The following is a 27325-nucleotide window of genomic DNA, read 5'->3' as shown; positions in this document are numbered from 1 at the left end:
GGACAGGGAGGGACACCGGTGGAGTCAGTGTGGGATAACAAAGGACAAGCACTTGGAAGGGACACTGAGTGGGGCATTCTGGGACAAGGTGCATTTGGAAGGATATTGAGTAGGCACGAGGAAGGACAGTGAATGGGACATGGTGAGACAGTGGGGAGTACTTATGGACACTGGGAAGACAGGGACAGGCATGGCAGGGATACTCAGGGCAACATCAAGACAGATGGGGGGACACTTAAGGAGGACACAAGGGTGGGGGAAGGACACTTAGCAGGGACACAAGGAGACACCCAGGAAAAATACCAGGGCACAAGGAAGAACACCAGGCAAGACATCAAGGGGACAAGGAAGGACACAAGAGGAGACACAGGGTCTCACCAAGGAGAAAAGGGAGAGCACTGGGTGCAAAATCATCTCAGCAGCAGTACTCCACGGCCAAATACCTCTGCCTCCTCCTCTCCCCCTTTGCTTTCCACCAGGTGCTTTGGGGACACCAGCTCAGCCCTAGCATGTGTATGGTGAGGGGTCACAAATAACAGCCTGGCCCCTTATTTTTAGGGGACACACACAACTCTTTGTGAGGGGACAGAGCAGGGACACGTAACAGTGGCAATCAGCCATCCTTTCCCCACTGGATGAGCAGTCGGCTGTTCCTGGGAGATTAAGTGTAGCCACTATCATCATCTTGCCAGTAGGATTTAGATGATGTTTTCCCCTTATTTCTTAAAAACATGCGGGTGCAGCCACCTGGTGCCCACTGACACGCCATGAGGTGCTCAGAGGTGAACCCCTGTGCCTCCAAATCCCGCAACGCCCCAGCATAGCATTAATGTACACAGCGAGCACCTCTTGGTAACTTCTATGTACCCTGGGTGCCCAGGGCCATGAAAACCACTAGCCAGGGACACACAGAAGTACACATAAAAATCAATATAGATACATAAATACAAAATATAAATACCAAAATAATAGAAATTGAAGTAATAGAACAAATAGAAATAGCAGAAATAGAGATAATAGAAATTAGAAATAGAATCATAGAATCATAGGATGGTTTGAGTTGGATCGGACCTTAAAGATCATTTAGTCCCAGCTCTCCTACAGAGACAGCTTCCACTAGACAGGTTGCTCAGAGCCCTATCCAACCTGGTCTTGAACACTTCCAGGGATAGGGCATCCACAACTTCTGTGGACAACATATTCCAGTGCTTCACAACACTCACAGCAAAGATTTTCTTCCTAACATCTAATCTAAACCTGCCCTCATTCAGTTTAGAGCTGTTCCTCCTTGTCCTACCACTACATAGAGATAGAAATAGAATAGAAGCCTTTGATACTCTCTTCCTGGAGAATACAAGTACTGTGTGAGGGCCTAGCCCAGGAGGAGATACTCGGGCCTCTGATGCTTTCCCACAGACGGAAGGGCCACCGAGGGCATCTCCTTGTGCCTCCCTTCCTGGTGCAGCTTCACATGCCCCATTTCATTTGGGGAGTGGAAAAGGTTCTCAGCATTGGACTTTTTTAGGAGCAAATTGCTCCTAATGGTAGAGAGAAATAACCACCCTCTCACCTCCCCTGGGGTTTGCTTTTGTTTTAAGACCTAGCGAATACATGGCTTTTCATCCCATATGGAGATCATGGGCAGGGGGCTCTGGTGGCCTCTGTACAACACTTTGCCTGGCCAGAGGACGTCTCATTTTTCCTATCTGGGAATAAACTGCCAGCACTGGCTGCCTGCACGTAGGCAACCCAGGCACGTGCAGATAAGGCACCATCTGCTTTTATTTGCATCCAAGTTTTTAACTGTCAGAAGCAGCTCACCCATACTCCAAGCTCTGGGGATAGAGGAGAAGGTTTAGGGGGGGTTTAGGAATTGGCCCCCGAGGCTGGCACAGTGCCATGGTCTGACCGCATAACCTCCAGCCTTAAAACCCAGGCAGTCATTATCTATACAGTGCAGTGATGTGGGGGCAAAGGCGGGAGGGAGGGGAGGAAAGGAGACAGAGAGGGAGGGGGCAGATGCTTTACCTAACTTTGGACATCTTAGGGGTCTAATCTCAGCTGTTCACCTGGGCAGTTCCTGCAGCTGATCTGGGCTGCTCAGCCTCCTCCGGCGGGTGCCGCTGCTGGCAAACAAACACCCTCTCCCCCATACATGGTGGTTCTGGCCCTTTCATCTGGACTAGCTCCCTAACTTTTAGGCAGTCAAAATAGAGGGAAGATCCTGTGCCCCTGAGCAACTTGCTGGAGGGAAGGTAGACAGGTGGTCACAGCTCATCAGGCTGCTGTTGGCCTTGTACATGGTGGGTAACCTGGTCAAGGTAACCCCTAAGCACCCCACTTGATGCTGGAAAACACCCCTTGAACCTTGCACTGTTTTACCTATGCATCCTTAACACGAACTGCTCAAGACTGAGAGGATTTTCCAGCCCCTGGTAGGATGTCAAGGCTGGAGGTGGAATGCAGATGCTGCAGAGCAATGCAAGTCCTGTTGCTTCTGGGAAGTGGGGTCCAGCACTGCAGGCACCCCACTGCAGGTAGCACAGGAGGGCTCATCCAGAAGGAAAAGTTATTCCTATGGGCCAGCTTGGGCTTGTGCCTGTGTTTTTGGCCACAGAAACCTGCCACCATGCCCAGGACAGGGTGGGTTACACCCTGCAGTCACTTTTCTCCTCAGTAAAAGCTACCCAACCACTCCAAGCCTCCTGTGCCTCCCATTTCTGGCATTAGTCAGCAGAGATTGGGAAATACCACTTCTCCGACGAACTCCAGAGGACAGAGCCTGGCAGAAGAATCCTCTCTGTAATCCTATTTACCTTCTCCTCCCTCCCTGCACTGTGTTCAGCCAGACCCCATGGGGATTTACACAATTCCAGCTGCAAATTTTGTCTTAAATGGTCAAACTGTCCACACTGGATGTGCTACAGATCTGCTGGGTAACAGTCTCTGCCTTGTAGGGGCAGGACAGCTGTTCAGAGGCATCCGAGCGCACCAAGGCACTTCTGGAGATTATTGCCAATGACAACGTCTTGTTTTACCCAATTTCCATTTTCAAAGAGACTCAAAATCACCAGCAGTGGGACTTGGTCTTGGCAGCAGTCAGATCCAAGTGCTTCTGTCCTTTTTTAATAGCAAAACTGGGAAATTGGCTGATGTTCCAGCCATGTTCATCAGAGCTTCAGCCCTGAGCCCCCGACATACAATGCAGTGTGGTCAGCCCAGCATGAAGCTGCTCAGCCTGGCCAGTGCTACTGGCTTGAAAGATGCAAATAAACAGCAAAGGGGCATTGTCTCTGGCTGCTGGACTTATTACCACTGTTTTAAAAGATTTATGAGTTGGTTTTTAAGGGCAAGCTCCTTGTGGGAACTGGGATGCTGGCTCTCATGCAACCACAGTGCTGCACAGCTTTAGGTTTTCCCTGTGCTTGAGGCTGGGACGTTTCTCACAGCCACAATCCAGCTGGGGGCAAGCGAATGGGGTACAGTCATTGCTTTGGGATGCTTTTGGGGCTCTGCCGGCCATCATGCCTATCATCCACGGGCATTTTGGTCACCTCCTCTCCCTGCCACTCTTCCCCCACCCGGCTCCCCTGCACTCAGGAGATAACGACACACAGACGACGGGGTGACCATATCGCCCCGACACAGGCGAGACAGGGGCAGCCTGATTAACGCCGCGCCAGTTTTGGAGGCGGAGTCCCCCATCACCCTGGGATGACGGGATGCTTGTGCCCCGCTGGTGGCTGATCTGCAGCCGCAGAGCCTCAAGGAGGGACAACTCTACCACATGTCACGCGCCCACACATTTCGCCTGTGCTTACACGACACATTTATCGGGGTTAAGCAGCCCTGGTCCGAAAGGCAGAAGAAAACAACACACCGCCCCAACAAACCAACCCAAACACAAGATACCAAACTTTCAGGGAAGGGGTGGGTGAGCGTTGTGCAAAACAGCAGTTTGCAGTTCATTCCTTGCTTGCCCCATGTCCCACTTTTGGGGATTTTGTCTCCCAGATGTAGGTACAACCATGCAGACTGTTGTTCTGGTGGTTGTTTTTTTCTAAAAACCTCCCAGGCATCCCCCAACCTGCCACACTGTGCTCTGAACCCCATTTTTTTCTCTCCTTATTTGGTTCCTACCAATCTGCATGGCAAGACCAAGCCCTGCAGCCTGGAAGCAGCTGCCCTGACCTGCTCTATCACCTCTCGCCTTCCTTCCCATCCCAGCCTCCTGTGTGCCAAATGCTTGTCCCATCCCAAACTCAATGGCAACAGCTATGTCCTGCTGTGAGGCAGAGGAAAAAGCCTGGACCTTGAGCAGCACAGGGATAGGAGGGTTTCTAGGCCAAGGGCAGGAGGCCGAGAACCATCTTTAGCAAGCCCTGGTGCTCCACAGGTACAGCGGGGAGTTGAGCTCATTGCTTGGACTCTTGCACCATCCATTGGGTTGCCCAAGGGCCTTGTGCACTTGACCAAAGCCTGCCACCCAATTTTACCAGAATTTGTGACTTACAAAGAGGTTTGCCTTACCTAGGGAAAGTAGTTGTCGTAGCCCTTCTCGGTGAAAGAGTGGGCCTCTATTTGTCTGCACAGCCCAGCCCCAGGGGATGCCAATACCATGGCAAGGTGATCACATGCTGAGGAAAGGGTGCTGCCCTAACTACCCTCATTCTGGCTGCCACCATGTTCTTACACTCCGCTTCCATCCCCATGTCTCACAGTACTCCATCCTCCCAGCTGACACATCTGTTGCCTCTATCCAAGAATCCTCCTTGACCCCTTCGTCCTCTCCTCTTCAGATGTTGCCCCCAGCCCCAGCAAGTACCTGCAATTGGGGCTCTTCTGTAAGTGCCAGCAGCCTATTTGAGCAATAGCTCCTGTTTACACTGGGATGGGGCTGAACAAGAAATAGTCACCCTCAGGTTCTCCACTGGGACAAAAAAGCAATATGTTTCATCCAAAAAAGAGGAGGAGGAAAGCATTCGAGATCCCTCTGATCTCCCCCAGGACCTATATATACTGTTTACTCTGCCAGTAATTTGCAGTGCCATGTGCCCTCCCAAAACTGGATTTACTAATGGAGCTCAGGCTCAGCTCTTCCTCCATGAGGTGAGAGTCCATGTGGAATTTTGGGAGCAGTGTGGTGAAGCAGATTACTTCCCCCCTCAAAGCCAAAGGTGAAAACATCTGGATAATGGCACTGCAGGGCTCCTCTCGCTCTCTAGCCAGGGGCTGGGTGTGTTCCTGCTGCTTTCCCTTACCAAACCCTGAGGGAGGGAAGCAACTGGTCAGTATGACCCAAAACCTTGAAATTACCCTTCCCCTCACCCCTGTGGATTAGGGCCACATGGCAAACCTTCCCCTCAAGGAACACATTTTTCTCAGCGAAAGGGGAAGATTTTATTAAGTTAAAAGTTGAAGGGTGCAGCAGAGCAGCAGCAGCTGCCACCTTGGGGAGGTTGGCTCTGGCGGGTGCAGTAGCAGCCTCACAGCTCCTCTCCTCCAGAAAGGAGAAGCCCCGTGGCTTTGGGCTCCTGCCAACGCGGGTTCTTGAAGGAGCCAAAAGGGCAGATACGGAGAGAGCTTGATCATGCGGACTCTTGCCAAGGTGTCCTCTTTCAAATGTCCCAGGCAAGCACATCCATGGCAGGTGGCCCCAGCGTCTCCCTCCTATGGCTTGCATGTCTTCTCCGCAGGTCCTGGGGGGTGGCACGGGGAGGGGAAGCATGGTCCTTGCTGTACATCCCAGGGGACCGTGGAGACATTTGGAAGAGAGGGAATACATGCCAAAGGTGGCTGTGTGGCTGGGAGCAATGGGGCTGGGGAAGGGGGAAAAAAACCAGATTCTCTTTTTCAGGTTAGAAAAATGCTGGTGATGTAGTAAAAGTTTTCCTCCTCCTCTTCCCCTTCTTCCTGTGGGGGAAAAATTCCTCTATAAAATATAATTTTCACATATAAAAATCCTGAAGAAGGTGCATGTAAGGAGCCAGTCCAAACAATGTGCTCAGGTATGCAGGCAAAAAGGGTTCATCCAAAAAGCTTTGGGAAGGGAGTGAGGAGGTTGGGGGTGTGTGGGATTCCTTGCCAAGGCGATAACGGATGGGATTCAACCTCCCTCTCCCCACAAGTGAGGAATGGAGCAAATACAAAACTAGAACAGATAACAAACGTAGAGCAGACCTAGAGAGAGAGACAAAACAGAAATGGTTTAGAAAGACTCCACTGAGCACAGAAATACTGACCTTCCTGCTCCCTGGAGAGATGGCTGTCTGGTGCCCTGCTACAGACCCACTCATTTCAGTGCCCATCAGCAAGCGCTGGTGGAGCAGGGTGACCCCAATTCCAATGGCCATGGCATCCAAGCAAGGGCAGAAGCAGTACGGACAACAGGATGCCCTTGTTCCTGTCACCCTGCTTCCCTCCCCAGCCACGGCAGGGATATCTGCAGGTGAGTGTGGGAGAAGGGCTGGGTCTAGTCAGGGCTGCTTTGATGCAGACCTAAAATTTCCGTTCTGTGATAGGGAAACCACTTCAAAGGTGAACAGAGCAGAAACACAGCCTTACACGGGGAATGTGTAACTGCCCCCACATTGTCACCCAAGCCACAGGTCGAAGGCCAGCATTTAGCTGGCTCCCACATCCAACCTGGTTGAGCAGCACTTGGTGCTGGCTGCATCGAGAGCAACACAGTGAAAAGGGGGCTGAAGCCCTTGGGAGAATGTCAGGGACAACAGGAGGGCCAGGGGTGCAAGAAGCAGCGAAGGAAGAGGTTAAGCCTAAAGTTTCAACACTGAGTGGAGCAGTAGAAACTGGCAGCTTCCATCGCCCTGTCAGTGTGCAGCAGCCAGTCTCAGCCAGCTGCACCCGCAGGGGACATCACAGCACCCTCAGTGCTCACCGTTACTTGCCGACGCTGTTGCACAGCGACTCCTTCTCCTGCAGAGCCGCCATGGCCAGGCGCAGGTGCTCCTTCAGCTGCTCGATCTCTCGCTCTGAGCGCACCTTGATGTGATTCAGCTCTGCATAGACATCTTGGTATTTCCCTGAGGCAAATCTCTTGTCCTGCCAAGGGAGGGAGAGATTCTGGGCTGATATTAGGGAGGGCTGCGGCGAGGTAAGCCCAGCAGGTGAGAAGCAGAAAGCTAGCCCTGGGTTTGAAGCCCATCCCAATCTGGGCCATGCAGAAACTATTCAGAAGATGAGCATGGAGGTAGCACTTTGCAAAACCTGGGCTAGGAAGGAAGGCAGAGACTCTGGTGCCGCAGCAGTGGGGATCTGCAGCATCAGATTGATGAGGCAATGTGGGCCTTACCATGGCTTGTGTACATGTGGAGGCAGCCATATGGGAAAAAAACCACCACCAGGGATGCAGGCCACTGAGAGAGTTGGGCCCAGCTGCTTATATGGCAAAAAACTTACATGAGTAAGTTATAATCTCCTTGAGCATCACTGAATCTCAAAGCCTCTTTTAGGTCCTCCTTTGGCAGGGGTCTTTGAAAATCCCTCTGAATGAGCTGCTGCCAGTGGAGGGAGCAGCAGGCCCAGAAACAACACCCAAGGAAATACATCCACCCAGAGAGGGGATAACTAAGGGAAGCAGAGTGCTAGGCAGGCTTCATCCAGGTTTCGCACTCGGAAAAGAAGGGCTCCTGGCCTGTCCATGCTTTATGTGCTTATATCTGGGTAAACCAGCAGTGAAGTCTCTGTGACACTTCCCTTCTACAAGGTAAGTCTATGCCAGCCCATGCTGTTTGGAGCTGCTATGTGCTCTGCAGTCAGCAACGACAAGGAGCACAAGAGGGTTTGTCCTGAGCATTCACTAAACCCAGCTGAACCCTGCTGATATGAAGCCCTGGTGCCCCCCTCCCTCCCCTCTCCTGCTGATTTCCCAGTAACTCCCAGAAAACACCACCTTTTGCATCATCTGCAGCTCCTCCCGGAGGCACTGCACCTCTTTCTTTAGGTACTGGAGCTCGTTCTCCTTCACTCGCAGCAGCACCTGGGCCAGAAAGTGGGAGAGGAACCAGAGGTGACTCAAGAGCCACCATCTCGGAAGGGCTGGAAGGCCCTGGCGCAAGCGCGATGGTGGGAAAGGAAGGAAGGACCAGAAGGGCTGGGGCAGGAAACGGTGCAAACAGCCTGAGAGAGCGGCAGAGGGGAAGCTTGCATTCCTGCTTCCTGCACCATCCCCGTTGCTCCATCCGGCACCCCACTCCCCACCTGCTCTAAGCCAAAACCGTTGAGAGGAGAAGATTCCCCAGAGCGGGTAGGGATGGAGGCAGTGGGGCAGCCAGGGGGACCCCCATACCTCCAGCTCGCAGGAACTCCGCTCATTGTTGTGCGAAGAGCGGTCCCCAGAGCTCCGTGACGAAATAAAGCTCCGCAGCTTCCCGATCTCATCCGAGAGGCGGGTCTGCAGCTCCTGCAGCCAAAGCCAAAAGACGTCAGAGTAGCCATGGCACAGGCCTCTCTACTGTCCTGACCCTTCCATCTTCATTCCAGCCCTACTCCAGCTTAGACACCATTTTGTAACTCCCTGTCCACAGCTGAAAGCAGCATCTACAATCTGCAGAATACATTTGCCATATTTAACACCACAGTTATGACAAGCCCAACTACAATCTCTCATTCTTAATCTTCTTCTGACGATAAGATCTCAGAAGGGAAGAAATATGAAAAAATAGGGGAGTTCTAACAGAGGGGCTGTGCTGTGTGAGGGAAAAACATGCTTCACAGTGTCTGCTAGCAGGGAAAGCCCTTCTCTTGCCTGATTTTTCCGGAGGAGGTCCTTCCCCTCCTGCTGACAGCGCTGCAGTATCTGCTCCCGCTCCTCTGCCTTCTGGGTGAGTTCCCCAATTTCCAGGCACTTCTGGGAATACTGCTCAGAAAGCACCTGCAGCTCCCGCTTCAGGGAATCCACGTCCAACCTGCCAAAGAGGCACCAGCTCATCACTGCCCCAAAACCCTTTCCAGCTCCTGGCCACTGGCATCACCCTCCCCCCTGCCATGGCCAGCCTCTGCCCACATCAGTCATTAGCACACGACAATGTTCTTTGTGGACCAAGGCTTCAGTTTCCACACTCCCACACTTGAGTGTGGTGCTTCTAGGAGCTTCAAGACATGCAGGAGATATCTAGGAGCTTTCCATAAAGAAAATAGAGGGAAAAAGCTGTAGGGAAGAGGGAAGTGCTACAGGGAAAAGCACCAAGTAGGAGACAAACCTCCTTGCTCTACAGCTCCAGCAGCCCTGGGATTCACCACTGGGTACCCATCACCCCCGAGGAGAGAACTGGGGAGGTGGCAGGAAGAACAGCTGGGGGCTAGAGCTGCAGAGAGGGTACAGTGACACTGGCACAAGGCAGCATCACTGGGAAAGGGGAGCAAGAGAGGTGCTTTCTTACTGGTGCTGCTTCTGGAGGGCTTCTGGGAGAGAGCTGCATTGCTGGAAGCTTCGTGTCCTGCCTAGCTCCTTATTCATTTCCTCCCTGTGGGCTTTCTTCAGTGCTTCGATGGCTGCAGAGGGGGACAATGGGAGATGGGGGATCAGGCTGTGTCAGCTTTAGTCGGGGAAACCACAACAGGGAACTGGCTAAGCTCTTGCCACTGCAAGTTCCCAGATCTATCTTTGCAGATTCCCCCTCCTCCTCTTCTGCCCTCAGGACAGCCCCCACCTTCTCCAAACCCCAGGATCACCATGCTGCCAAGGAGACTAACACAATGTGGGAACTTCTTACCACCTCTGTCAGCCCTACCCACCTACAAGAAAGCGCTGGTCCCCTTCCACCCATCCACAGAGGCAAGACACCATTTCCTGCAGTATCTTTACCATGCCATCTCCACCAGCACCACAGGTCCAAGGAGCACCAAAGCTCATGCTCCAAGAAGCATCGGTCTCACACCAGTAAGATCAACAGAGTAGCTCCAGATGACTGGAGTGACTGGCTTCTGGCAAGAGACATTTGGGAGAGGTGGGAGGGACCCAGCTGAGCAGGGGCACAGCTTGGTGTGTGCTCCTACCTGCTGCTGTCGCCGCTGCCTCCTCTGCCAGAAGCCGCTCCTTCTCCTGCCGCAGTCGCTCCAGCTCCCGCTGGTGGTGCCTCTGGAGCTCCTCCATCACTTGCTTGTGGGATGACTCCATCTCAGCCAGGCTACGCTCACAGGCCTCCTGTTGTGTGGAGGAGAGGAGGGCTGAGACCAGGAAGGAAGACAAAAGGGCTTGGGCCAGGACAAGCACCTGGCTCAGCTGATGTTTGCCTTTGCAAACCTCACCCAAGTCCAGGGACACTTTGAGAGAAGTAAGGCTACTTCCCAGGAGGGTCTTTTCCTTCTGAAAGTGAAGTAGCACTTTAATCTCTGAACACAACCATTTGAGAGGGACACACATCTTGCAACCCCTTGACACTTTACAGAGGAAGAAACATTCCTCTGGCTCTTAAAACTAAAGCAGCAAGACAGGAACATCCCTCTTGGGCCAAGAGTTGGGAATAACGTGCAACGCCACAGTCCTGACCCTCCACCAGGCTGCACTGCCTGGCCGAAGATCAACAGAGGGAACTGCATCTCAGTATCTGCCTTTTAAATGAAGCAGCATCTCCCGGAATCAATGAAAACTGAGCCTCTTCTCCTGAAAAGTGACACTCTGCACTGCCCTGAGGCCTGACAGAGGCTGTGAAAGAGCCCTCCCCACAGCCTAATGGTTAGGGATCCTCCTCACACAAATCGCCCTCCTTTCTGATAGCTCTGAGACCAGGGGGATAGTTCTTTCTACGCTGAGTGCCGTGGTTAACTCAAGATAGAGCAAAGCAAAGCGGTTCCCACCTTGGCACTACATCTCTGCTCCCCCTCCACCACCACCCCAAGCCTCTCAAGAAGTATTTGTTCATCACCAAACCATGCCTTTTCTTTAAAAAGCCTGGGGCTCAAAGACAACAGCAGAGAGCTAGGAAGTCATCACATCCTCCCACAGCCCCTTGCCATCCCATTCCTTCACCCAGGACTAAGGCAAAGGCTGATACAAAGGACACTGCAAGACAAGTGTATGAATGCAAGTCCTTGCTGGCTACTCTTCTCTACTGAGATGAGAGAAGCTCACAGATCAACCAAAGGAGAGGAAAAGGTAAGGAATCAATTTGGTGATCTGTCCACGGACTGGCTGCAACCCTTGGCAGAGAGAACAAGTCCTTTGGGGAAAGGTCAAGTTTGGCCTCAAATGTGAAATGCTGGCCTTTTGAGAAAAGTTATTAGGAAGATAAGGAAGTTCCTCCCCACTGCTTTTGCTTTTTTTGACTATAAAGAGGCCTGTGAGATGCAAATATTAAATCAAGATGACAGAGAGACTGGTAAGTGTCCAGGCTGTGTGCCACAGGGCTTGTGGGTTTCTTTATCTGGGCTAGGTACAGCCAACCCACTGCAACAGACTTAGCCAGCTCGTTTCCTGCCCTGCCAGCCTCCTCATCCCGGCATCTTTCAACACACAGGGCACATCCTGAAAACCCCGCTGCATGGTAGAACAGCAGCCTCCCCACAGGAAATCCCTATGGGATGTGACCCTGCTTACTTTGGATGAGTCTGTGAGAGGGAAAAATAAATAAACAAAGCAAAGAGAGAGGCTGAAGCATGAGCAAATTCTGCTTAGCAGCTCTCCCACGTGCCGTCCTCAACAAATGGCCTGTGTTGTCAAAGTGACCTTCAGGACTTGAGTGGTCCTGACAGGGATTAGAGCTCCCCAGGGACTGACTGACTGCTTTTTAAAGGCACTCATGAGCCCCTATTAGCAAGAACCACAGCAGCAAACCACAGGAGAATGCACCAGAGGCTCTGCAGAAAGCTGCTGACCTGCTCACGAGCTCACCCCCCAGCCTAGGCCAGGCCAGCATTGTATGCATGTGCAAAGTGGGGGACAGATCCTCCACCTCTCCCTTAACTCTTCTTCTCTTTGTTTATAATTCCGGTCCCTTTAAGGCCAGACAACATCCACCAGCCTTTATGTAATTAACATTGATTACAAATGGGCCCAGTTAGGGTCACCATGACAACCCAATGATTAGCAATACCTGCTCAGCAATAAGCTGAGTCCCAACAATTCCCAGTTTGGTACTGGGAGTGATCCCAGGGTCCTGTGTCCTGCATCCTGCTCACCTGTGAGATGTACCCTCGGGGCACATGGCTGTCTCCCTGGGATGTTGCTGCCTCTCGAAGACTCTCATTTCTGGCCCGGCAGGACTCCAGCTGTGCCCGCAGTGACTGGATCTGTGGAGGGAGGAGAGAGATGGTCAGCCAAGAGTAGAAAAGTGCCATGGTCTGACCAATACGCTGCATCCAAACCCTGGGCTTAAGGATGGGGAGGGCCATGCATGGCCAGTGGGGACGTCTGCTTCCCTGGTAGCCTGCCAAGGGCCCAAACTGGCAAAGCCAGCCCCAGCCTGGTGAGTGCTAGTAAGAAAGGGAGGAGACATCCCAGCTTCCAGAGGTGGATTCATGGTGGAGGAAACCACCACTGCATGGTTCCTTTCAAAGACCGTCAGGTGAAGTGCTTGTAGGCTTGGGAACAGCCAAAGAAAGGCTGTGCATGTGTTCTGAGGAAAAACATTCCATGCAAACAGTGACAACAAATAAATTATCCTGAACCAAAACGTGGTCTGGGGAACCTCTCCAGGTGTGTGACAGCAGGCCTCTGGCCTCACCATGTTGCAAAAGCTTCCATGCACTTGACAGGTGGCAAATGGAGCCAGAAAGAATGAACATCTTCCTGAACCTCTGCCTTGTTCTTCTGCAAAGCCTCCTGCTGCCAGGGACCACACCAAGGGGCCACCAGAATCCCAGTTTCAGAGAGGAGGGATGCTTACCTCCTTTTTCAGTGCCTCGTTGGTGTCTCCATGGCCCCCCTTGCTCTGGTTCAGCAGTGCTGTCAAGGGCACTCGCTGCAAGTCCTTCAAAGGCAGGCGTTCCAGCTCCAGCCACTTCTTCTCTATCTCCTCGTTCAGATGAATCCGCTGTTCCTCTGAAAGTGGTGGAGGGGGGAGGTCCTGCTCCCCGACCTTGCGGGAAGAGTCCCCTGCTGGGCCATCGCTGTTTGTGACCCTGCCATCAGGGGTCTCAAACCATTTCCGCCTCTCCTCCGAACGGATGGCCAGATCCCGCTCCAGCTCCTCATACTTGGGAGTTCGGTCGGAGATCCTCAAGCTCCCTTTTGTCCTCTGTGAGGACCCCTGATTCCCGGGGTCCTGTGGCAAGGGAGACAGCTCCACATAATCAAAGGCATGGCGCTGCCCATCTGCCTTCCAGTGACTGCCCTTCGAGTTCCCCTCGGAGCCCGAGCCCGAGCCTGGCCGCTGCTGCTCCTCCATCCGGAGTGAGCCTTTCTGGGGAACACAGTTACGGAAGGAGTTCTCCTTATCGCAGTCAGAGAGCCTGAAACCAGAGCAGCAACTGGTGAAGCAGAGGCACCGTTGGGAAAGGATACCAGCAGAGGCACTGCCAGCTGCCCAAGGCTCAGCCCTCTCTCAGCCCAGCCTCATGAAACCCCACCCTGAGCATGGAGCTGGGCCTGTAGCACCCCATCCCTCAGGGAAATAGGTTCCTCCACAGGGTGGGGAAGATTGACCCTGGTTGCAGCTATGCTGGTGGAGAAACCAGGCTAAACTGATGTGGTGAGGCAAAAAGCAGGTGCGAGACAGGAAGCCATCGGGCTGTCAATCCCTGTCACCAGCTGGTGTAACCAAGCCATTTTCAGGAGAAGCAGAGAGCAGGGCTGATCTGGGAGTGATGAGATTTCCAGAGGGGTCTTCCTGGTCCCTGTCTGCCAGGGTAGAAGGGCAGCAAGTGGGAAGAGGAGAAGCAGCACAGGGCAGCTCTTACTTGGTGACATCTGGAGCACTGACTGGGCGCACATTCTTCCTCAGGGCCTCGATCCAGTTGCGCCGGATGCCCGAGGTCATCGCTGACAGGGTGAAGACGGCATCCTTTGTCTGCAACAGGGAGGGGACAGAGGGCCCGTCAGTGCCCAGTGGAGATGCAGCAGCTCCCACTCACTCCTTGAGACCTACAGGACCCACTTCCACGGGTAGTGAACAGTGTTAGAAAGGCCATCTGCTGTCTCAGGCTCTTGTGGCCACGTGGAGGGGTGGGAGAGGAGACACACTGCTTGAGGGGAAGCTCGTTACACATCCTCTATGAGACCATCTCCAAGCAAAGGCAAAAGAAACTTTGCTGGCACATTGAGCCAGCTGGTGCAATCCAGCTGTTCAGGTGCTGGATGCCAGCACTGGGGTACAGCAGCAGGCCACAGGGAAACCCAGACCATGAAGTGCACAGTCCTGAGCACCCACCATTTTTTATGCTGCCTTAGCAGCTGCCTCCTGCTGCTACAGCAAGTAGCCAAGGACAGGACTGTACTGGGGCTGAACCCAGGGTACAGGCTGCCACTCAGAGCACAGTGAGCCAGGCTACACAAAGGTCTCTAGTGCTCGCCACTCCCTCCTTGCGGCTATTGAGAAGTTGTCTTGGCCAACAGGTCAGTTAAACACTCCTGGCATTTAGCTTAGCTCGTGGACTGCCTCCAGCACAGCCTTCTGCCAGCCCTGCAAAGCCTCTTTCTTCTCCTTCCTTTGCAGGCGGGCAGCACTTGTGTCCCTGAGCACTGCCACCCATGTGTCACCAAACCAGCCTTGCTGGGCCACCATCCTGGCAAAGGATTTGCTCGAATTGCCTCTCAGCATCTTGGCATGGGGAGGGAGCACACATTCCCACCCAGCATCCCTTGGTGCTACTGCTCCGTGCCCAGGCAGTGCCAAACACTCACGTGTATCTGGAAGCCATAGTTGCGTTGCACTGCAAACTCTGTCACATCCGTGCAGGAGCGGAGGTCAATTTCTCCGTCAAGGTCATCAGCCTGCAAGCACAGCCACCCGCGAGGACATCAGTGCTCACTCAGCTTTGAAAAAGCCTCCATCACTTGTCAGCACCCTAAACAAAGCGCGGGCCACCTCCGTCTTTACCCCAGAGTTCTCTTGGAGCCAGGCTCAGCTCTCCAGAAGCCAGGCTCAGTTTTACAGCACACCTCTTCTAATCCGAGGGCAGCCAGCAGGGTGGAGAGCATCAGAAATGCCCAGCCACAGAATCAGCCCTTCTGCTCACCTCCCACCACCAGCAGTCCCCCCAGACTTCACCACCCCACATCACCCCTTGGCAAAGAGCAGCTTGCCACTTCCAGTGTCCTTCAGGAGGACATGATACTGCCACTTCTCCCTGGAGCACACTGGTCACGCCAGGGCTGTGCTCTTCTACCCCCTGGACAGGAAGGCAGAAAGGGCTGGAGAAAGACTGGCCATGCTTACCTCCTCTGCGTTCGAGTCCCGGTAATACCTCAAGCTCGAGTCGGTCAGCACGAACCAATGTTTCTTCCACTGTAGGTGGATCAGGCAGGGAGAGGGAAGGGAAAAGACAGGAGGGAAATGGATAGGCAGTTACCAGGAAAAGTGTAGGAACAGGGAGGGACTCTCCACGCTATGACCTCTCAGCCTTCTCCTCTCCCTCCTCCCTCCCAGATCCCCCTTGTGCTCCTCAGATGGGAGAGAGACACTCTGTGAAACTCTGTATCCACACATGGAGTGAGGCACTTTCACCAAAGGTTTCCCACTGCCTTTCCCAACAGGAGAGACCTCAGCAAGCATGGGGGAAGGAAATCAGCTGGCTCACAAGGGATCTCTAGCAGCGAGGGGTAGGGGAAGAAGCAGACTCATGTCTCAGGCTTACCTCTCCTGGCTCATCCAGGATGGACATCCATCCCTTCTTGAAATTGAGGAGATCCGGCTGGAGAGAAAAGGACAAAACAGAGAGTTACCCTCTTAGAGCGACCCACAAAAACACTTTTTATGACAGGGGGTAGAAGGCGAGTCCCCAGTGACAGAACAACAATGGGAATATCCTGGCATAGTTTTTAGGAAACTCATGGGGGTATATGACCTGATAGCAAAGGAGAACTGGGCATAGCTCTCAGCAGCAGGCAGTCATTCCTGTAAGAGGGAGGAGGAGATAAGGAAAGGGGTTTTAAAAAAAAAAGGAAAATATGCAGCAGGAAGGTTTCCACAAGGTGCCTCACAGGTATTTATTCAGACACGGGGAGGCAGAGACAAGGAGAGTGGGCAGGAGGGAGTGCTCCACCACCACTGATGGGGTTTGCCTCAGAGATGGAGGCAAAGTCACAAAGAACCAGACACACCTTGTCTAAACCCTGTCTGTTTGTTCCCCAGAGCAATGTCCCTCCAGTAACTTCACTACTGATCAGTTATTAAAGACGAGTAGCTCTCTACAAAACAGCCCTCACCAAAAACGTATAGGAGGCAATTCAACAGCTGTGAAAACACGTTGCCTTTAAACGATGTGCCCCAGGGAAGAGATGAAGTCAGAGCCACAACCAGTGCTTGATCCTTCGTCCTGTCTGAGACTGAACCCCTTCCAAGGCTCAACCCTCTCTGAGATTCTGGGGGCCCTTCCCTTATTCAGCTCCTGCTCCCTCCAACTACAGAGGCTGCCTCCTGCCCAGCCACAGCTACTGAAGATGAGGATGAAGAGAATTTCACCCCCATTATCCCATGCCAGAGTTTCCCCATACTCCCTGCCTCCTCCCAACCCCATGCCACTGGTGCAGCATCCCAACCAGTTTATCTCCTTTCCAAGGTGGAGCACCAGGGAGCTGACTCAGGGGAACCTCTGTCCCTGGCTTTGCCCTCAGCCAAACAGGCTTGAGCGAGTCCCTCCTCCCAGTTCTGTTGGCTCCAAGGAAGTTGCACCACCAAAGAATTCAGTCCAACATGTCTTCTCCTCGAGAAGCCGGAGTTTGCCAACCTGCCCCTTCTTCTGCAGCTGAATCAGGCAGGCACAGTGTAGGAGAAGTGACAGCACTAGACTTGCCAGTCCCAGGGAAGCCACCAGCAGTCCCCATGTGTCACAACCATCAGCTGAGACTGAGATAGTGAGAAGGGGTGGCCACTTCATACTCCCTAAACAAGCCCAGTGGCTGGCCACAGCTGCCCTACAAGCCCAGCTCCCTGGTCATCCAGACAGGATGAGGCTTGCCCTGCTTTCATCTCCCTGAGCTGCTGCTCTTGGGTTACACCCAAGGTTATGGGGCAGCAAGAGCCGAGAATGTGCCGGCCCACCCTGGCGCTCCAGCTATTGGTTTGAGCAGGAGCAGGGAGACATGCCAAGGGGAGGGTCAGTGGCTGCTACAGCTTCAGGCCTGGCCAGAAGCATCCGGCAGTCCCAAGCTCCCTGAAAGGGAGGGAAACCAGAGCAAAGGACATAGGGGGCTCCCAAACCTCACCTCCCGCTGAGGTGACAGGCACTGCTGGCAGCTAGGAGATGAGGGGGATGCATGCATCCCCATCAACACAGACATCCTGGTGGCTTCACTGCTGCCCTGAGAAAGCACCCTGAAAATTAATTCTTTCCCCATGGCAGTAGCTCCACCCTTTTTCCCGTTATTCCTTCCAATCCGGTGACTTCAACTCCAAACTCAGAGCAGTGGGAAGGAAGAAAAGGAGGTAAAACATCAAAGTGCAACCTCCTCTCTCCTGGGACACGTGCACTCAACAGAAGAGAGATGGGCAGGCTCCACAGAGGCGGAAAAACAATATAGGGAGAGAGGGAGCGAAAGGACTCCTGGCTGGGGCTGTCGTATGGATCAGCTGGGTCTCATTGAGGATTTACAATCCCAAAGCATTAGGTGCCAAAATAATTAATATTAATGGGATGTATGCCACTGGAAAAACTTCCACAAAGTCCTGCCAGAACCACTGCCCCTAACACAGTGCTGAGGCCAGAAAATTCCCCTGGGACGGCTTCTCCCAGGCAGATGAATTGCACAGGGCTTCTGCTCTCCCTGCCAGCCCCAGACACAGAGCCAGAGCTCTACAGAATCATCTTTGGACTATTCTTGTCATAGTGGGGCCAGTAAAATAAGTTGAGGCATCAGTTGATGCTCAAAGTGCCTACAGCCATTTTTCTTCCTTTCCCCACAGCCAAATCCAGTTTCCTCATCCAGCATAAAAAGCGCAGGACACCGGCAGAGAAGAGAGCGGGGTTCAAATAGAACCCCTCAGAGGAAATGGCCCAACAGTGGGAGGAGGAAACATCCAGGAAAGCCAAGCTGCTGGGAGAGATCCGGGTGCCGGAGACGCAGTGATGTGGCAGGATGCACCCCCAGCAAAATGCACGGCCCTGCAGCGCAGCTCGGGGCTGCAGATGGTGAGGCTTTGGCTTGGGAGGTGGCAGCAGCAATTTTGCCCAGTTGCATCCGTACCCGTCAGAGGTTTTATGTTCAGCCCTGTAGCTGACCAGTCGGAGGCACTGGAGGGGGTTTCAAGCAGCTGGGGACATAGGTGAGATCTGGAAAGACTGGCTTGCAACAGCAGGTTAAGGAGCAGCAGTTGCCTGCTCTGGTTGAAGAAGGGCTACAGGGGAGGTGATAACAGCCTCTAAGTATCTGAAGAATGTAAACACCAAAGAAGGAAAAGGGACAGGGTGGGAGCGAAGGAATGGCTCCTGGGTGGTACTAAGGCGCCGAGATGGAGAAGTGGAGAAGAGGCTGTGGCAGGCTGAGAAGGCTCAGTGCCGGAGCGGGCAAATGGGATGATCAGATGTCTCCTTCCATCACCAGCCTCTGCCATCACCGTGCCTCCTACTCTTCCTGCTCACAAAGGCTCCTCAGGACCCCAGGTCCTGGAGCACTGCTTTCTGTCATCTCCAGGAAATGGTGCAAGGGGCTTTCAAGCCTCCCGGAAAGCACAGAGTCTCCTCTTCTCCAAAAAGGGAACCCGCTCCACAAGGCGCGGGCCCCAGGCCAAAACACAAAGCAAAATCACTCCAGCTCAGTTTGGTGAAAGCAAAATCGCTTCCAGGCTGGGGCACACATGCAGCTCCCGAACCTACACGTGCAGCGAGAGCCAGCGGGCGACAGGCTCTCCCTTTCCCACCGCCCCCGTGCGAAACGCCGGCGGGCACAGCCCAGCCTGTCACTTCCATTACCCCACTTTGCTCAACATCCTTCCTCCCGCGGCCGGCAGCCGCCTGTGCCTAGGAAGGTTCGCCCCAGGGGCGGGATGTTCCGCTGCCCCAACCGCCATCTGTTTCCCACAGGAGCAGGAGTTCCCCACTCCCGAAGGGATCGAATTTCTCGTCCGACTGCGGTCATCGGTGCGCTGAGCTGGCCCGCCTCAGCCCGGTCCACGCTCCCGCTCATCTGGGTGGGGTGGTGCCCGCCGGGAAACCCGACGCGGCACGAGGGAGCCCCGGGGATGGGAAAGGGAGCCAAGGAGGCACCGCCACAGCCCTTGGTCCCGGGGACCAGAGTCCCCGGGGAAAGAGCGGCTCCAGAGAGTACACCGAGCGGAGACCCCCGAGCTGGCGGCTGACAGCTGGGCCCACCTCCCCTCCCAGTCACCAGTCCCGGCTGTGCCCGAGCCTCGGGGGAGAAGCCCCCGCGATCCCCGCCCGCCGCCCCGAGGCCACGGCGGGCCGGTCCGCGATCACTTTCATGGCTGGGGGCGCCGCGGCCGCGGGCCGGGCCGGGGTCGCGGCGGAGGGCCCGGGCGCTGGCAGCCAGGCGGGCGGGGCGGCTTCAGCGGCCGGGCGGCTCCCACGGCCCCACCATGCCCGCTCCGCCGCCCGCCCCGCGCCTCCCCGCTCGCCTCTTTCCTTTTTTTTTTTTTCTTAACAAAAAAAAAAAAAAAAAGGAAAAGGAAAGGAATGGGAAAAAAAAAAAAAAAAAAGAAAAAGGAAACCACCCAAAAAACGTTTTTTTTCCTCCTCCCGAACTTCCTGGAGGGCCCGGGCAGGTGCCAATGGCAGCCGCCGCCCACCGCCCCGGCCGCCCGCAAGCCAATGGGAGCCGCCGGGCGGGCGAGGCGCCGGTCCGCAGGAAGGCGGCGGCGGCTCCGTGAGGTGAGGGACGGGACGGGACGGGACGGAGGCGATGTGGGATGAGCCAGTGTCAGCCTTTCCACCCTAGGCACGGGCAAAGGTGACGCCCTGACGAGAGACGGGCTGAGCCGCTGCTGCCCCGGGAAGGGACCGTCGGGTGCCCAGCCCTTACCAGGCAGGGTTTGCTCTCAGGCTGGAATTTTTCGCAGGCAGGGATTTTTAGCAGTGCACGCAGTGGGGTTCTTGCCTTGGCTCCTGAAGCTGCTCGGTTTTATGCCCTGACCCCTCAAATGAACTCCTCTAGACTCTTGGCAGAGGTGGTAGCAGGTCATGTGGGGGCTGCTGGTGGTCCTGGAAAGGCAGTTGGCCTCGGGAAGGGGAATTGCTAGAGAGGGTCCCAAAGGAAAAGGGGCAGGGGCTGTGTATCACAAAATGCCAGGTTCTACTCTGCAATCACACCGAGGCTATGCTGTTTGCTGCAAGGCAAAGAGAAGGTGCCTGGCCCAGAGCTTAGTGCTGAAGAAACCTGGCACAAGCAGGGTGATCTGGCCTAGTTGTATGTAGGAAGTTCAGGGCTTTGGGCTCCTCTCTGGCCTGGGGCAGTGAAGGGAGGGAAGGGATGTCACCGGTTTCAGAGGCCTTTGGCAGCCTCTTTCCTCGCTGCAGTTTGTCCTTGTATAAAGCACAAAGCAGAGGACAACCTGGCCGAGATGACTATGCACACAGAGGGGGACAGAGGCAGGAACTCAGGTGCAGCTGCCAGCTACATGGGCTCCCGGGACACTTTCTGCAGCCCTCCAAAGCTGCTCATGCCATTTCTGGTATCCCAGGAACACCAACACAATTCACCATATCTTCTTTCATGCCACTAAAGCCCACTTCATCCCTGTAAAACCCTTGGTGCCATCATAGCACCAGGCAATAATAAAGTGAAGGAAAGCAGCTACACTGAGATTTTAGTCCTAAGCCTGTTACTCACCCTTCTCTGGCTTTATAAACAGTCTCTGTGACTCAATGCCTTCCCCCTTCCCCTGTCTTCCCCAAGAAATGGGCAGAGGATGCAGTGAAGGGGAGTGTTAGTGGCCATGGTCTCCAGGAAGTCATGGGAAGACAGCAACATGCTAAGCCTGCTCAGATCAAGTGCTGGAGACCTAGGTCCTGCCCACAGTGTTCCCCAAGAAAGGGCAGCTGCCCTTCCTCACCATTCCCAGGGGCTGGCCCCTACCTTGTGCTTCTTACTGGCATTCAAATGTGGCTGCGGGCTTCCTGAGGAGCTGGTGCTGCTTTGCAGTGGGAAGGTGCTTCCACCCAGCTGGGGCTGCAGGGAAAAGAGCAGGAGCTGAAGCCATCAGGGTCTAGTCCTCAACTCAGCTTCCCAGATCTGAGCATCTGCTGCCTCCTGGCATGGCCCAGGAGAGAAAGCATCCTCCCTCTTCCCAGTGCCAGCCAGGCAGCTCAGCTCCCCTGGAGAAGCAGAGGATCCAAGGGAGTCAGGATGCACAAAATGCAACCCAGGGGACCCACGCACTCTGTGCTTGCCAGTTTTATGCCTGCCACGGTCCCATTACCTCTGGCTCCTGCCCTACTCACATGGTAAATGAGAAGACTCTTGTTCCCCCAGTCACTTTCCAATGGCTTCTCTGGGTTGTTTGTGTTTCGGGTGTGTTCAGGACCCTTCCAGTCCTCCTCCAGATGCTGTGCCGGGCTCTCAGGCCTTTTCCAGCTGTCATCTGGCCGTAGTCCTACATCCAGACCTCTAGTGGGGCTTTTCCAGTCTCTTTCCAGCTGGCGCATCACATCTGCATGGCACACGGTCATCTCTTGGCGCTTCCAGTCCTTCTCCCACACCTGTGCTTGGTGGACATCCCCCCGACCCTTCCAGTCTTGCTCCAGTGGTCGTGTTGGACTCGTGGGGCGCAGGGGCTTGCCTCGGCCTTTCCAGTCACTGCTGGTGCCCTTTCCAGGCTGGGAGGATGTCAGCTTTTCCCGGAGGCTCTGCCAGCCACATTCAGATGGCTTCCTGGGCCCTGAAATGTGCAGTGGCTCCCCTGGCTTCACCCGTTGCCTCTCTGCTCCCCGCACCAAACTGGGAGGGGAGATCTCCTTTTGGCTTTTCCTCGTGCTCTCCATACATCTTGCAGGACTGAGGGACTGTGGGGGTGGCCCTGCCCAGCTCAGCCTGCTGTTATCTGAGACCTTCCCAACACCTGTGGGGTGCAAGGAGTCCCCTCGGCTCTTCTTCTCCAGTGTTTGCCGTGTACTCCCTGCCTGCCAAGTGGCTCGGCCCCTTTCTGGGTTTGGGGGACGGCCAGGCTCCCCTCGGCTTCTCCAGCTTTTCTCAGAGCGACAGGGGGGGCTCACGGTCTCCCCTACCCTCTTCTCCAACCTGTGGGCTGGGCTTGCAGAGCGTGGGCTTCGACTGCCTCTCTCCAGCCAGCCAGGGCTGGCAGGGCACGGGGAGTCCCCTCGCTTTCTGCTGGCCTTTTCAGAGTGCCGAGCTGGGCTGGGGGAGCGCAGGGGCTCCTTGGGGTCTCTGCTGCGCTGCTCAAAGTGCCAGGAGACTCGCTGACTCTAAGGTCATTAAGGAGAGAGAGAGCAGAGAGTCCTCTTAAAAAAACCCCCACACTAGTTAGCAGAACAAGACAGGATTAGGGCTGGGAGGTGGTTTGGTCAAATGGTTGCCCAGAGAGCAATTGCATCCCTATGTATGGAGCCAGGTCATACTGAAAAGAAGACTCTTGCACCCAAAGGGTGAAAGGGCTCCTGCAATTTAAGAGCCAAGGATCCCAGTCTATGACAAAGGAAGGGCTGGGATTAGAGCGAAGGGGGAGCAGGGGAACGAAAGAGAGAAGCATGTGGCAGAAAGAGAAGAAAATGCGGCTGGAGAAAGCAACCCAGCTTGAAGAGCTGGGATGAAGTCCTGCCAAGCCTCACCTCCCTGGGCAGGCTGGGGCTGGACTGCCTCCGAACTAGGTGGCCTTTGCTGAGTGGCACTGGTGTCTTGCCATCGAGCCGGTCCACACGGCCCTCCTCCAGAGCTTGGAAGGCCTCCAGCGTCTCTGATTTCCTGTGGACACACACAGTTTGTCCAACTGTCACCATGCTCAGCTTGGAGGCAGAGCCCCTGTAGATCCTGCTCCACCTTAGCCTGACCCCACAGACCTCCACCTGTCTCAGACACTGTGCGCCATGACCTCTCCCTGTCCCCATCATTTCAGCCACCTCAGCTTTTGTATTCTGCTGCCTCACGCATGTTTTCTTCACACCATTCCTCATCTTCCCTCCATCTGGTCCTTTGCATCCCACCCACCTGTCCGGGATACTTCCCCAGTCTCTGTTTATGTCCCCTCCTGCCCCATGCCACCAACACTGGAGCTGCTCTTGCTTCTCCAGCCAAGACCTAACCAGCTACTATGTACTTCTTGGTATACCTCATCCTTTCCTGAACAGCATCTACAGTGGATGCTGGATCCCTGGGGAGGTACTGAGGGAACAGTGGGGCTGGGGAACACTGCTTTCCTTCCCTCTTCCCATGAGGAGCCCTGCTTTGCAGCACATCCTCCAGCTTCCAGAAGGTGACTGTGAGGATGAGGAAGGTGGGCAGGTCCCTTCCATCAGTGCAGCTTTTGCTCCACCTTTCCAATGCCTGCCACAATGGGTGAGCTCCCCAGGTTGGATGGCCCTGAGCCTAAACCCAATCCTTGCTTTAAGGGAAATGTAAGCACAGCTGAAAGCTGAGCTTTGCCATCTATCCCTGCTCTCCCTATGAGGCATGGCGATTAGGAGGTGGGGGCCCCATGAGAGCAGAGAGGGGCCCTCTGACCGCTGTGGGTCCCGTTGCTTCTCACCTGCGTTCGCAGCCAAATATCCTCTCCACCTCCACTCGGCCAGGGCTGAGTGTCCGGGAACCGTAGCGGTCAACAGCATCCCGCTGCGCGAGGCGCTTGGGCTTGGGCAGGTCTGCCAGCACTGTGTACTCCTGCCTCTCCAGCCCGTGCCGTCCCTCTGTGCCCCCACTGCTGGGGTGCCCACGGGACTCCCGCACCCGAGACCCAGCAGGGTGCCCACTGCCACCAAAGGGGTTGTTGCGGGCCGATGGGGAGCCTGCTGGGGCATGCGGCAGGGTAGATGCCCAGGGAGGGTCAGTTTTCCGGTGTTTCGGCCAGATTTCCTCACGTTTCTGGCTGGCAGGACGGTGCTCTGGGACGGGGAGAAGGCCGTTACTGGGGGAGGCATGAGCGACACGGGATGCCACCACGTCCACGGCAAAGCAGGTCTTCGGAGGAGAGCTAGAAATGGTCCAGGAGGGGAGAGATAAAACCCAGACTCCCTCCAGGCAGGGTGGGAGCTCTGGGACACAGCACTGCAAGCCAAGGGCATGCCAAACCATGCAAACAGAGAACACCTGAGAGATCCAGGGTTTGTGGTCAGCACACACAGAGATGGACTCTCACATGGTGCCCATGGAGGTGTCGAACACCTTCTGGGACCACAACTGGATAAAGAGATGCTAAATCTCAATAGAGATCTGCTGTGAACTTCAGAGACCCCTGGGTAGAAAGCAAACCAGAACTAGAATCTCACACGGGAACAAGCAAGAGTACCTGCTTTCAGTGGGCAGATTTCTTTCCTAGACCCCTGGGCTTCAGCTCTTACCCAGGATCCAGAACGAACGGGCTGAGCCCACCTGGGTCTGTCTGCCTGAGGGGCTCGCGACCGCACCTCCTCCTTATGGCCCATGTAGCTCATCATGTCCCGTTTGCCTGATCCCAAAGTGTTGTCCCACAACCGGGTCATTTCCCCTTCCTGGGAGACAAAATAGGGCAGATATCTGCAAGGGGGACCAGTAGCTTTTGTGGGCTGGAAGGATGTACGAGCATATATATGAAAAGTTACAACCTGTTCAACCCAAAGCTGCCAGTAAAAAGGAACCAGAAAAGCAGCTGCGTGAGTGTAAGATGACCCCAGACCAACAATGACAAGAAACAGCATAGAAAGTCCACATGGGGAATCCAAGAGTGAATCTCATGTGCTCTTTAGGAGGAGAGCCTCCTTTGTGGGGACTAAGAGTCTCGGCTGATCCCCCCTTGCATCTCAGGACCTTAGAATCATAGAATGTCACAAGTTGTAAGGGACCCATCGGGACCATCAAATCCAACTCCCTGCACATGATGGGCTCCTTTTTCTTTCTGCGGGAGAGCCAGAGGGGTGAATTCAACCTGTCAGCGCGCGCAGAAACCCTCTGAACGTGCCCAGCAGAAGTGACATTGAAGGGCCAAAGGGACTGAGGAGACCAGAATAACCCAAACCGCAAGAGATCCCCATCTCACCCTGGCAAGCGTGGAGTTGGCATCAGCACAGGTGCTAGGGTCGGTGCCAGTTTCTCTGTGCTCACCCTCAGCTCCGGGGCTGAGTGGGGGATATCGCCTGCTCTCGTGCCAGCTGTGGGGCAGGGAGAGAGGACAGCTGGTGGTCAGCAGAGCCCGCAGAGCTCAGGGGCAGGTGGCAGCACTGGCAGCCCAAGTCACACTGGCTCACTCTCTACTGGACGGGCAGAGGCTGGCAGAGCCCATCCTGGGACCACCGGCCTTGCTCTGGAGGGAGTGAAGAAGGAGGACACTCTTTCAGGGGGCCCCCTGCCCTCTCCTGGGACAGTCAAGAGGAACGGTTAGAGGATATGATGTGAGGATTTCTCAGTCCTTTTTCCCAGGCACCAGTGTGCAGAGCATCAGGGAGAAGGTGTCCAGTTTCCCCCTGCTTGGCTTCCCACTCCCCCTCCTCCATTCTTCCCATCAAAGGGGCTGGTTGGAGCAGCACGGCTCCCAGCTGGTACTCACCGCTCTGTGCCCTCCACTGGGCCCACGCACACGTACACCTCGCACTGTGGGGCTAAAATATGGAGGGCGTCCCAGGGCTCTCCTGGATCTGGGTTGCTGCAGGCATCACGCCCTGTGACCTCCACAGCATGCTCCTGTGAGGAAGAAGGGGATGCAGTGGTGCTGTCAGCGTGTCAAGGATGAGGATGAATGGTGCCCTTCGGAAACGCCTGCTTCTTCTACCTCCTCTGAGAGCAGCCTGGCCTCCAGGGCTCTTGATATCTCATCCAGCCCACCGTTGAGATTTTTCTCCTATTCCAAGAGGCCAGAGAGGCCCAGCAAGCTCCTATTTGATGCTGAATGCTGCAGACATCCCAGAGACTGCATGTGTGGATGAGGGCTCAGGGAAACTGTCCCCCCATGTTGACGCTGATGCTGCTGGCAGCTGCTCTCCCTTGCCACCAGGGTAGCTCAGGAAGAGTCAGTGGAACCAAGAGGAAGGAAAATTTTTGCAGAAAAGGCTGTAGTCCCAGCCTCTGCCTCTGTCAGGGCTTGCAGGCGTCTCAGCATCCTCCCCGGCCCCGTTATTTGCAGGGCTTATGAGCAGCAGTGGGGGAGGCTCCAGGGAGTCAGCTGTCTGCACTGCCTTCCCTCCAGCGTCTCGCCTGCACTGGGATTCACTCAGAGGTGACAGCTCTGAGCAGATAGCGGGTGGAGGGCTGAGGTAACCTTAGAGGGCCCAGGGCCAGGACAAGAGAGGGAGAGGGTGAGAAAGAGAGAGGGAGGCTCATTACTATTTCATCATCCCTGGCCAGTCGCTCCTGGAGGACGGCGAACAACACGAAACCCTTTGTGAACATGAAACCAGCTGTTGCCCAGTCGGAGACAGCCAAGTAGCTTGTGCGTCCAGCCCCATCTCAAAGGACCATGTTGGATCAAGGTATCTAGAGTCCAAGGTCCCATGAGATTCAACCCTCTCATGCCTTCCCTGCCTGGAACAGCTCACTGCAGCTGCCCCAGGGCCAGGACTCAGCCCTGGCCCTAAGCCAACAGCAGAGGCCACAGGGAAATCGACCAGGACCATATTTAAGGTGAGGAAAACTGCAAATGCCAGCAGGCATCAAGCAGAGATTAATCCAGGGTGCATCCTTGCTCTGCCAGTCCCCACTTCCCTCCTTATAGCTTTGCACATGTGACAACCCTGCTTTCCCTTCCAGGATCTTTCCCTTGCACCCAGTGTCCATCCCTTCCCCGCTAAGGTGGTTCCCAGCTTTAGTCTAGGCACAGTTAAGGGGATTGCTGTGCCTAGAAAGACTCTCTCCCCATGCAGCTTTCCCCCCAGGACATTTAGAAATCCTGGCTGAGCCTTTTTCTTAGGGATTTCCATCTCTACAAAGATAGGTGGAGTCCCAATAGAGAACAAAGGGGCCCTTAATGAAGTATGCATAGTCTCCAGGTGGGATGGAGTAGCTCACCTCAATAGCATGCTGGTGAGCCCCTGCAGTTCGGAAACAGTGCTGACACAGGCTCTTTGCAAATATGTTGGCTTCAAAGTTCATGCAGGGCACGTCATCCACTGAATCAGACAT

General features: G+C 54.8%; 2 protein-coding genes across 2 annotated transcripts in view; both read right to left on the bottom strand.

Annotated features, from left to right (window-relative positions):
• The window catches only part of LOC103764627 (histone H5), a 7546-nt gene extending 1193 nt beyond the window's left edge, over positions 1-6353 (bottom strand). Inside the window, exon 1 of the mRNA XM_008931550.3 lies at positions 6243-6353. Coding sequence (XP_008929798.3) covers positions 6243-6353 — 111 coding nt within the window. The remainder of the gene's footprint in view (positions 1-6242) is intronic.
• On the bottom strand, positions 5376-27325 carry TRIOBP (TRIO and F-actin binding protein). Its single transcript, XM_018080100.2, has 20 exons — positions 27212-27325; positions 25758-25891; positions 25251-25362; positions 24608-24726; positions 23769-24209; positions 22855-22987; positions 21146-21238; positions 15754-15810; positions 15336-15404; positions 14801-14890; positions 13858-13967; positions 12846-13410; positions 12139-12249; positions 10018-10165; positions 9402-9513; positions 8768-8927; positions 8309-8422; positions 7913-7999; positions 6899-7062; positions 5376-6180 (listed from the first exon to the last, which is right to left on the bottom strand). The coding sequence occupies exons 1-19, from the start codon at positions 27323-27325 to the stop codon at positions 6901-6903; spliced, it is 2931 nt and encodes a 976-aa protein (XP_017935589.2). The 3' UTR covers positions 5376-6180; positions 6899-6900.

This window comes from Manacus vitellinus, unplaced genomic scaffold (genome assembly GCF_001715985.3).
Source record: "Manacus vitellinus isolate BGI_N305 unplaced genomic scaffold, ASM171598v3 scaffold_5_pilon, whole genome shotgun sequence".
Lineage (NCBI taxonomy): Eukaryota > Metazoa > Chordata > Aves > Passeriformes > Pipridae > Manacus > Manacus vitellinus.
The sequence above is the reverse complement of the archived record's forward strand: the minus strand, read 5'-3'. Positions and strand labels throughout refer to the sequence as shown.

Bases quoted from the DNA above. Each gene is read 5' to 3' on its own strand.
- TRIOBP (XM_018080100.2), bottom strand. From the start codon at position 27,325: ATGTCTGATTCAGTGGATGACGTGCCCTGCATGAACTTTGAAGCCAAC. The intron at 24,210-24,607 runs GTGGGCTCAGCC...GACCATTTCTAG, and splicing joins CCTCAGGCAGACAGACCCAG to CTCTCCTCCGAAGACCTGCT. The intron at 8,928-9,401 runs GTAAGAAAGCAC...CCTCTTTGGCAG, and splicing joins GCCCTCCAGAAGCAGCACCA to GTTGGACGTGGATTCCCTGA.